The following is a 10,416-nucleotide window of genomic DNA, read 5'->3' as shown; positions in this document are numbered from 1 at the left end:
CCCTCCCTCCCTCCCTCCCTCCCTTCCTTCAAATAGATAGATCCATCCATCCATCCTTCCTTCCTTCAAATAGATACAGATCCATCCATCCTCCCCCCTTCCCTCCCTCCCTTCAAATAGATACAGATCCATCCTCCCTCCCTCCGTCCCTTCCTTCAAATAGATACAGATCCATCCATTCTCCCTCCCTGCCTCCCTTCCTTCCTTCAAATAGATAGAGATCCTTCCTTCCTTCTTCCCTTCCCTTCCCTTCCCTTCCCTTCCCTTCCCTTCCCTTCCCTTCCCTTCCCTTCCCTTCCCTTCCCTTCCCCCTTTCCCTCTGTCTTTATTATGCATTTGTTTTTATTTCTACTTCCCGCCTGGCTTCAACACCTTCCTCTCCCTCCGACAGCACCCCCGCCCCCCCGCCCCGTCCGGGGGCTCCGGCTCCACCTTTTCATCTCCAGGCGTTCAGCAGGCTCCGCGCACCGCGCGCTCCTCCGCGCCCGCGCCAAGGCCAGCGGGCGCCCTCCCGCCCCCTTGACAGCCCGGGGAAGACGTGCCGGCCCCGCCGCCCTTCTTCGTCCCCGGCGGGGACCGCCGCTCGCCACCGCGCCCCGCTTCCCGGGTGGCCGGGCCCGGCAGCGCCGCCCCGCCCGCCCCGCCCCGCCCCGCCCCGCCCGGGCCCAGCTCCGCCCCCGGCCGCCGCTCGCTGATTGGCCTCCCGCCGCCTTCCCCGGGCTCGTCTCCTCCCCTCCGCCCGATGGGCCTCGCCACCTGGTCCAAAAATTCCCCCGAGGGGACCGAGGGGCTCCGCGACCGGCGGCACCCGGCACCCGGCACCCAGCACCCACCGGGCGGCGGGGCCGGGCGCGCTGGGGCGCAGGCGGGGAGGGGACGCGGAGGAGGCGGGAGGAGGAGCGAAGGTGTGGGGGACAAAACTTCTGAAAGGAACAGGAAACCTGCCGGGGAGGCGGCGGCTGCGGCTCTCGGGGCGCCCGGGCGGCGAGGTCGCGGGGAGCGCGGCGGGCGGGCAGGGCTGGGCCCCGACACCCGGTCACCGGGCCGTGCCCTCCCCGCCGCCGTGGGCGCTGCCGCCGCGCGCTCCGCTCCGTCCCGCCTCTGCCGCCGCGGCTGCCCGGAGAGGGCGGCGAGGGCGCGGGGAAGACGAGGGACGTGTGCTCCGGAGCATGAAGCAGCATGTCTGATAAGATGTCCAGCTTCCTCTACATAGGGGACATCGTGTCCCTGTACGCGGAGGGCTCGGTCAACGGCTTCATCAGCACCCTGGGGTAAGCCGGGGGCGGGGGCCCCCCAGCCCTGCCCGCCGTGCGCGCGCGCCCCCGCCCCTGGGGCTCCCCGCGGACAGCGCCCGGGCGCTCGCTGCGCGCCGGCGGGGAGCTGCCTGCCCCGGGAGGCGAGGCTTTCCCAGCCGCTTCGTCATCCGAAGCTCAGAGCCGCGGCAGAAAAGGAGGAAGTGATTCAAGAGCCCCGAGACAGGGCCCTTGCGGAGAAGGTCTTCTCCGGCTTCTGCACGGGGCGTTGGGGTTAAAATGCCTGTGTCCCCTCAGGGGTGCGGCAGACGCGCGCCTCCACCGCCCTGGAGCCCCCCTCGGTGCCCGGGTCGGCCTGCGAGCCGATCCCGCGATGCGCTGCCGTGAGCCCGACACTGTGGCTTTGCCCTCGCGGGGTGGCTCCCCGTCCCGTCTCCGCTGGAGTAGTTTTCTCTGGGCTTTGCCAGACGGGGACTTGGCCCGCCGTCGGGGCGGCCTAGGGACAGGGCAGCGCTGTGACCCCTCACGGGTCCCCAAGGGCCTCCCGGGTTCCAGAGCTCGGACGGGCTTTTCCCCGTCTCGGGCCTTGGCCCACTGAAATCCTCCACCTCTCCTGGAACTCAGCCGAGTGCAGGGCTCTGGAGACTCGAGTTGATTTATGAATGGGGGAAATATGTCTATAAACATAGCATGTGCTACTTGCTGAAATAGGACTTCCTTGATTACTGGTATTTTCTCTCTGTCCTGACTGTGAATACCGGTTAGCAGCTTAAATGCACAGGGCAGTGCATTTTGATGCGCACGCATTTCTTTCTTTCTTTTTCTTTTTATTTTTTGGTTACTTTATGGTCTCCGTACTTAAGACTGCCCCGTCTTCCAGATTTCAGGCTGCGGAACTGGTGTTTCCACTCCTGGTTGGTCACTGTTTTCTGCTCTTAGGTTTTAGGGCACATGACGGAACATGCAGTGTCCTTGGACCGTGACTGTGAGCCGTATTATAACGGAGTGACAGGAGACCAGGAAGGCACCAGGACTTAAAACAGCTTGTGTTCATTGTGCATCTCCCCTAATCGGGGAAGGAAGGCAGGGGGATATAATGTTATCCCTGTAAGGTGGATGTTAATTGTGAAACTGAAGTGTGGAAGAAAAATGTATCAATGGCCAAATGCCTGTGTTGGGTTTGTTCCTGACAGTATCGGGTCAGTTTTTGCAACCCCAACAACGTTTTGCAGATGAACTGGGCTGCACTTCACCTTTTCCCACCATAGACTCTCTGGGTGGTGGTTAAGCAGGAAATGCCCAGGCCCAAAATGTTTAGGGTCAGATCCTGGCGAATCCACATGTGAACCTTAGGACCCTGAGCAAAGTTACAATATTGCTCTGTATCTCAGTTTCTTCATGTCTGAAAATGGGAATGATAGTGGTTTCTGCCTCAGAGGGCTGTGGTGAGGACGAAGGGAGTTAATACATGTAAAATGCTTAGCACAATACCTGGCACATAAAAAGCCCTTTTGTAAGTGTAGGCTATTGTAATTATCACTACCTTGGTGACTGTGAGCAATAGTTACACTTGTAGACAAAAATAATGAAAAGGACTAGGAATAGAGCATACAACCTAGACAAATAAAAGGCCATGTTTTTGTAGTATCTTGTTCAGCAAAGGTATGTGTTTGTGTACCTATACACACACATGGGGCTAGAGATGGTAAATCAGGAAGCTACAACTCTAGCGGTTGTGCAGTCTCTCCTGCTCATTTTGGAGATCAAGGAACCGAGGGGAAAAGAAATGAAACGACTCGCCTAAGAATCAAGACATTAATGCCCAAAGCTGAAACCGTAACCCTGTCTCCAGATTCCCAGCAAAGTGTGTGTTTCTTTGGTTACACATCATAATAAAAATAAAGCCTTGATAAAAGTAAGCTCGACCTTTAATGAGGCATATGTTTCTAGAAATATTTATCAGTATTCAGTATTTCTTGCTGGTGTTTTGAAGGCTGAGTTTCCTTAGGATGTGTGTAATAGTTCTGTTCTGTTAACAAACCGAGTCTTGTTGAGGTTCCTATGACAAGACCTCTGTGCAGTTCCATTCTAAGGTGAGGAAGGATCTTTAGAAATGCTGCCCTTGGTGAAGCTGGGTGCTTTGGATATTCTTTTTCTCTAACTTGGGGAGCTAAAAATTTGTTTTAAAGTTTCTGATTGCTGTGTTAGCTCTTTATCTGCTTGACACTTGATAGCATGGTGGTTTTTCAAATTCAGCCGGAGGGAGTAGTTAATGAGAACTTAATTTACACAGCATTTCAAGGTAATTCTTGGTAAAGGTACTTGTCTGTAAAGAAATTTTGTTTGCTCTTAACATTTGGTGTGAGAGGGAGTTTTGGAGCATATGCATTGTTCTACTTAGCTTTAAGGACGTTTTGCAATAAGGTAATGAATTTTTCTGCTGAAAAGAAAATCAGGTTCACTCTGTGAGAGTTTAGCAGGCTTCTCAGAGGTACTTCCTACTGGAAGTGTGGGAAGATTTTCATAGGCTCTGTGACCCAGCTTCTAAGTTCGATTTTTCAAGTCTGTGAAAATTAGAATGTCCCAGTTGCAAAGATTTGCATTTCCTCTTTTTTTCTCCGGTTATTCTTTAACCAATACTTACCTGGTGTTTCTGAATCCGTTTGTTGCTGACTGAAGTGTTATACTCCCAGCTTGTATAGGTGCAAAAAGGGCCCAGTTTGTATTTTCTTTTCTTTTTTTCCAGTTTGTATTTTCTAACTTAACTTTTCATCTAAAGACCTATTTAGGAAATCATCTAAAGACCTATTTAGGAAACGATTATGGGACGCCTGGGTGGCTCAGTAGTTTAGCATCTGCCTTTGGCTCATGTGATCCTGGGGTCCTGGGATTGAGTCCCCCATTGGGGTCCCCACAGGAAACCTGCTTCTCCCTCTACCTATGTCTCTGCCTCTCTCTCTGTGCCTCTCAGGAATAAATAAATTTAAAAAACCAAAAAAAAATTGATTTAAGGAAAACTGCTTTATCTATTTATTTAAAGATTTTATTTATTTAAAAGGGAGAGAGAGCATGAGAAGAGAGAGTGGCAGAGGGAGAGGGGGAAGGAGAGGGAGAAGCTGGTTCCCCACCGAGCAGGGAGCCTGAAATGGGGCTGGATCCCAGGACCCCTGGATCATGACCTGAGCTGAAGGCAGACGCTTAACTGACTGAGCCACCTAGGCGCCAGAGAACTGCTTTAAATCTTAGAGAATGAAGATCCTAGAGAATGAACATATATTGTAAATAATTTTTTGCTAATGGTACATTTTAGGATTGTCATCTTTAATTTTTAAAGGGAAGGGGGGGAATTTTGGAATCTGCTGTATGATTTCAAATGCAGTGGTAATTGTTCCTTCTGCTCTTTTAAAGTTTCGTTATCCTGAGAATGACTTTGCTGGCTGTTGCCATATCGGACACTTCATATTTCTGGGTCCATCCACTTGACCAGTGGTTAGATGCCATACAGTGGGAATGAGCATAGCAGAACTTCCAGGATGGGTGGGATAGAATCAGGGAAAGGTATTTAACTCCGTCATTATCCATCCTCCATAGGATTGAGAGGTTTAGCAGATGACATGTATGCATCTGTGTGTGTGTGTGTGTGTGTGTGTGTGTGTGTAAGTGATTGCTGCCTTTGGTTTGAAATTTCATCATAGGATCTACTAAGAATCAACACCCACTAGTTAATGCCTTAGTCACTGATGCAGTGACTGCAAAGCACCTTCAGAGTCTCTTAGCCAGAGTGCCAAAAGGTTGGGGCCCTATTTTTACTTTCTGCTTGATTTTGGCCAATTCAGTGAACTTTTCAGTTCCTTTGTTTCCATGTTCAATGGCAGACGTGAGGTAGGGTGGTGGTGTGTCACATAGTTTATAATTCGTTCCTGGGATGAATGAAACTGCAAATGTGTGCCTTTTATTGTTCCAAGTTATAGTCCCGCTCCCGTTAACGTTTTTGATATTTAAATATTTGCAGATTTGTTTTATTATCATCTTCTTTTTGTCATTGAATTATGCTACTCTTATAGTTTTAAAAATCTTTCCCTTACTAGGACTATCTGATCAGTGAAGAGTCAAATAGATGAAGCAAGGAATGGTTATGGTCAAGTTTTATTTCAGAATAGTTTGTAGGTTATCTTTAGTCTTCCAAATAGAAGCCTTCAGAGTAACAGCCAGTATTTCCTGCTGCCATTAGCTATGTAAATGTAACTTTGTTTTGGCTAAGGCATATGTTATTGTGATCAAAATATCTAAAAATCCATCGAATATTTGCATGCCTGTTCAGTGGGGAGGAAGAAGACCGTAGAATCTCGAATACTTGGTTGTTTTGGAAAGTCTAAGGGTTAGTAGTGTCATGTTATGGAACTTGAAATCTGCTCAAGTACAGAGACACTTTCTGAAGTGGCGAACATAAAGTCTATTTTAAGCTAAAAGGTTGACTGTTTCATTAACTTAGAAGTCATTCTTTTTGACCCTCTTTTGTGGAGAGAGCTCAGTCAGGTAAACAACCATCCCTCCTCAAAGGCCCCTGATGCTTCGTTCTGATAGACTAGAATTCACAGGAAACTGCTTAGCCTTATTCTGGGTTTAACAGAAGATTTTTTTTTTTTTTTTTTTTGGCATAGGTAGCACATTTCATAAGCACATTTTTCCCTTGGAACTGTTTTTGTACAGATGGAATATAGATAACTCACAGAAAATAGAATACTATAGACTCATAATTTAAAACTGAAATTCCAGGCACAGGGTGTGTCTTCATATATAAATCTAGAAGAATAAGTAATAGTGGACTTCTATGACAAAATTATAGCACAATAGCCAAATGACTTTAATTCTTTTTTTTTTTTAAACACCAGTTTTTGGTAACATAATCAGATTACAATGAGAAGTGAAATTTTATGATCATTCATTCATTTAATGGATAAAACTGCCTTTCAAAGGTATTGATGCCTTTTTTTGTGGTTACCTTTCTACACTCATACAGATTTAAATAGGAAAGTTTCCAATATATGCCTTCAGAAAACCATAATTCTATTAAAGAAATACAAAACAATAGGTATGGAAAATAGGGAAAGAAAATAGAGCAGCGTAATAAGCACTGGTGGCACTCATGGTGAATGGATAGGTGATTTTTATTTTCATTTTTGTATCTCTTGTATCTCCCAGATTCTATATATGTTTCTTTAATTAAACATCTATTACTGGTATAGTCAGGAGAGTTAGTTAAAGTGAAAACGATATTTTTAAAGATTCTTCAGTTTTTTTTTTATTACTGTTGGTCAGTAGTATTTACCTTAAAAAGCATAAATAAATTATTGTCCTGGTCATGGGCAGTGAAGGAAAACTATAAACTAGGAAAACTATAAACTAGCATCTGTGTTGCTGAAATAGATGGTTATATGTCTACCATAGCCAAATTTTTTCCTATTATTTGCTATCATTGGCATTGAAAATGTATTATGGAAAAATGTTTGTCTGGCCAGTAATGCTGAGCAATTATGAATGATTGGTTTAACTTATGCACTAAATAGATAGTTTGTTTTATTTTAGAAGTCTGTTTACACATGCAAGAAGTATGCACTTTAGCATGGCTGACTTGTTCCTGTTTGTAATCTTAGTAGTCACTATGGTACTTTTATTTCCTGAGTCAGCATCTATAGGCAATAGTTTGTGAAGGATTTCTTTTTGTGTATGAATAATTGAAATGTTTTCATTAAGTATCTTCAAAATGGATGGCTTAGCTTTTTCAAAATTCAAATTAATAATTGGCTAACAATAGTTATTTTATAGTTTATACAACACACATCCACAGAAATCCAACCCTGAATTGAGAATAAGTTAAATTATGAGGTTATTTAGAAAAAAACTTTAATCATAAAATTGAAAATGTGTTTACATCGTGAATCAAGCCCGGTAACTTGTGATGTTGTTTATGCAGGAGCATGCTGCAGATGGAATCATTAATTCATTCAACAAATATTTAATGAGTCCTGATTATGTGCTTGGGATACAGTGGGAAGAGAGGCTAGATTTTTTTTTAAGATTATTTATTTATTTATTTATTTATTTATTTATGAGAGACACACAGAGAAGCAGGCTCCATGCAGGGAGCCCAATGTGGGATTTGAACGCGGCACTCTGGGATCACGCCCTAAGCCGAAGGCAGACGCTCAACCACTGAGCCACCCAGGCGTCCTTAGATTTTTTTTTTTAAGATTATATATATTTGAGAGAAAGAGAGAGAATGGAGGGAGGAAGAGGGAGGGGAAGAGGGAGAAACAGACTCTCTGCTAAACTGGGAGCCCAAGGTAGGGCTCAATCCCAGGACCCTGAAATCATGACCTGTTGCCAAAGGCAGACCCTTGACCAACTGAGCCACCCAGAGGCCCAGAGATGCTAGATCTTAAACGGTGTTTAATTATTATCTCCAAAACTAAAACTGTCTTTGAGAATTTGTAGTAAGTAGAATTCGTTTGAGAACTTGGCGAAGATCTATGGGAGAGTAAATGTACTGACACCTTCTTTGCTCTCAGTGCTGTAATTACCACGAAGTAAGGAACTGTCATTTTAATCTTTGTTGCCTAGCACCTCACACAATTCCTGTTTAATAAATATTTGTGAAATCAGTGTAGTAACTATTTAGTGATGGAGGTAAGATTGATATTGAATAACCACAACATAAGGCAATTCTTTTAAAATGTCATAAAGATGATTAAAAACAGTGTTATAATGAAGTCAGAAGAGGATTCATTGCTTCTGGCTGGTATGACCTAGAGAGGGCTTCTAGAAGGAGGTGGTATTTACGTAGAACTTTGAAAGATCTTTAGGATGGATATTTGTCTCAAGTCTATACCCATAATTTGATCATGTATTCTTGGTACTTTTTTCTTCCATTTAAAAAGAAGCTTGGTGAAATTTTACTGTCCATTTTGATAGCTCCAAAAAGGGAAGCAAATAATTTGATACTTTTGAGATATGAAGAAATAGAAGAAATGATATAAGAACATATTTTATCCTTATTACCAATTGTAAGATGTTTTAGTTTGGTTCAGACCCTCTGACTTTTTGCCTCCTGCTGCCTGTGACTGTTCAGCGCACACACACACACACACACACACACACACACACACATTCCCACATGGTATAGAATACCTTTCATAGGTTCCTATGAATGCAGAAAAAGACTTAGGGAGTGAACAAAGCATAACTTGAATACATATCTAAATTCTTAGAATTCAGATGTGTTATTGAGCTTCTTCTATCTATTAATTAGTAAGGTGTTTGAGCTATTAAAATATTCTCATAAAAATTTCTTTGTGAAAATTATAAAATGCTGGACTTTTGTTATGTATTAGTTTTCCAAAAACAATTCCTCAACAGAGTCCTAAAGAAAACTGAAGGTTTATTTTTTAAGATTTTTATTTATTTATGAGAGTCAGAGGGAGAGAGGGAGAGAGAGAGAGAGAGAGGTAGAGACATAGGCAGAGAGAGAGGCAGGCTTCATGCAGGGAGCCTGATGTGGGACTTGATCCTGGGACTAAGGCAGGTGCTTAACCGCTGAGCCACCCAGGCGTCCTGAAAACTGAAGTTTTTAATTAAGTAATTCCTAGATATTTAGTGCTCCAACACCTTGTGGTAATGACTAATCTTGAAACAGTCACTAAGAGCAGATATTACTACTCTCCACATCTTATCTCCTATTGAAAAGAGGATTCTTCAGATTATGCAAGGAATTACATGGATCATCAGAGCTAATTATAAGAGCATAAAGAAACAGAACTCACAGAAAAACCAAAATATAAAACTGGACGATAAAGTTGTTGATTGACTTTTCTAGTGACAAATCAAAGTATATTACAGATGTCTCCTGCTCTCTGAAAGTGCACTTTACCCCATTAAAAAAAAAAACCTACATTAATACTTGTTTTCTCTAATTGAAAGAAATCCAAAGAGGATTTTTGCATTTATGAAATGGTAATTGCTTCTTTGCTTTATTTCAGTTTGGTTTATGAAAGGTGTCATAGGAATGCTCTACTTTCTGATGGGGGTGGGGTGGAGAGGGAACCTGTTGTTTTGTAAAAATTGCAGAGAATAAAGTGATCTCCAACTCATGTTCCAACTCACATTTAATTACATTATTTACAAACCTTGTACTGAGTTGTCTTAGAACTCTTGAAAAAACAGTATATCAGTATCTTTTGCTATCCTAATTCTCACCACCCTGTCTCAAAAACCCAAAAGACTTGGAAAGCAAAAGATACTTGCATATTATTTTCCCACATGGTTAAAGCCTAAGAATCAAAAGTCTGTAAAATATATTAGAAGTAAGGTTCTTAAAAAAAAAAGAAGTAAGGTTCTTTTGTTTGTAAGGAACAGAAACCATCTCTGGCTAGCTTAAGCAAAGAAGGAAATGTTAATTATAAGGATACTGGAGGAACTCCAAGAAATTGAATGATGAGCTCAACAACTGAGCAATAAGAAAGGCCGAAACCCAGGGCTGCTGTGGGAATCTGTAGAGCAGAACTTTCTCTCTCGAGTCCTGCCATTCACATGAGTTGGATCCAACAATTCCTATACTCTACATCTTTCTTCTTAAATTTCAGAATAACAAGTGATGGAATTTGGGTCCATTTGGATTATTCACTTATGTGAATGAAAGAAGTGATAGTGCCAGGTTTAATTACCAGAGAAGTCACTGAGCAGGGCTCTCTGATTTCTGCCAGCTTCCAGGCAGTCTGGTGTGGGTGCGGGAGAGCTAAGAGGAGTGTGAGCTTAGATCACCGCTTGCTTAGTGGGTAGATTAACGGTAACTTCTTAGTGCTTTTCTAAATCATAACTGTGGGAAAATATATTTAACATACATTTTACCATCTTAACCATTTCAGGTATAAGCATTAATCAGATTTAAGTGTTGTGTAGCTATTGCCACTATCCATTTTCAGAACTTTTTCATCATCCCAGACAGAAACTCTGTTAACTGTTAGAAAGTCACTCTCCCTGCGTCTTCTCCTCCTCTCTGCAATTCCTAGTCTACTTTCTGTTTCTAGCAGTGGAATTGGTGGGTCATTGGTAGCATATTTAACATTTTGCCTCAGCCTTTCCTATTCTCCTTGTCCTGCTTTACCCC

General features: G+C 43.7%; 1 protein-coding gene across 2 annotated transcripts in view; it reads left to right on the top strand.

Annotated features, from left to right (window-relative positions):
• Positions 1 to 1,082: 1,082 nt before the first annotated feature.
• ITPR2 (inositol 1,4,5-trisphosphate receptor type 2) overlaps positions 1,083 to 10,416 on the top strand; it is a 472,751-nt gene continuing 463,417 nt past the window's right edge. The window contains exon 1 of one of the 2 annotated variants that reach the window (XM_038577123.1): positions 1,083 to 1,271. In XM_038577123.1, the coding sequence (XP_038433051.1) occupies positions 1,180 to 1,271 (92 nt within the window). In that variant the 5' untranslated portion in view covers positions 1,083 to 1,179. The remainder of the gene's footprint in view (positions 1,272 to 10,416) is intronic. The other variant, XM_038577122.1, reaches the window with a different exon arrangement.

The sequence above is a fragment of the Canis lupus genome, chromosome 27 (genome assembly GCF_011100685.1).
Source record: "Canis lupus familiaris isolate Mischka breed German Shepherd chromosome 27, alternate assembly UU_Cfam_GSD_1.0, whole genome shotgun sequence".
NCBI lineage: Eukaryota > Metazoa > Chordata > Mammalia > Carnivora > Canidae > Canis > Canis lupus.
Note: the sequence above shows the minus strand (reverse complement) of the source record. Positions and strands in the feature narration are given on the sequence as shown.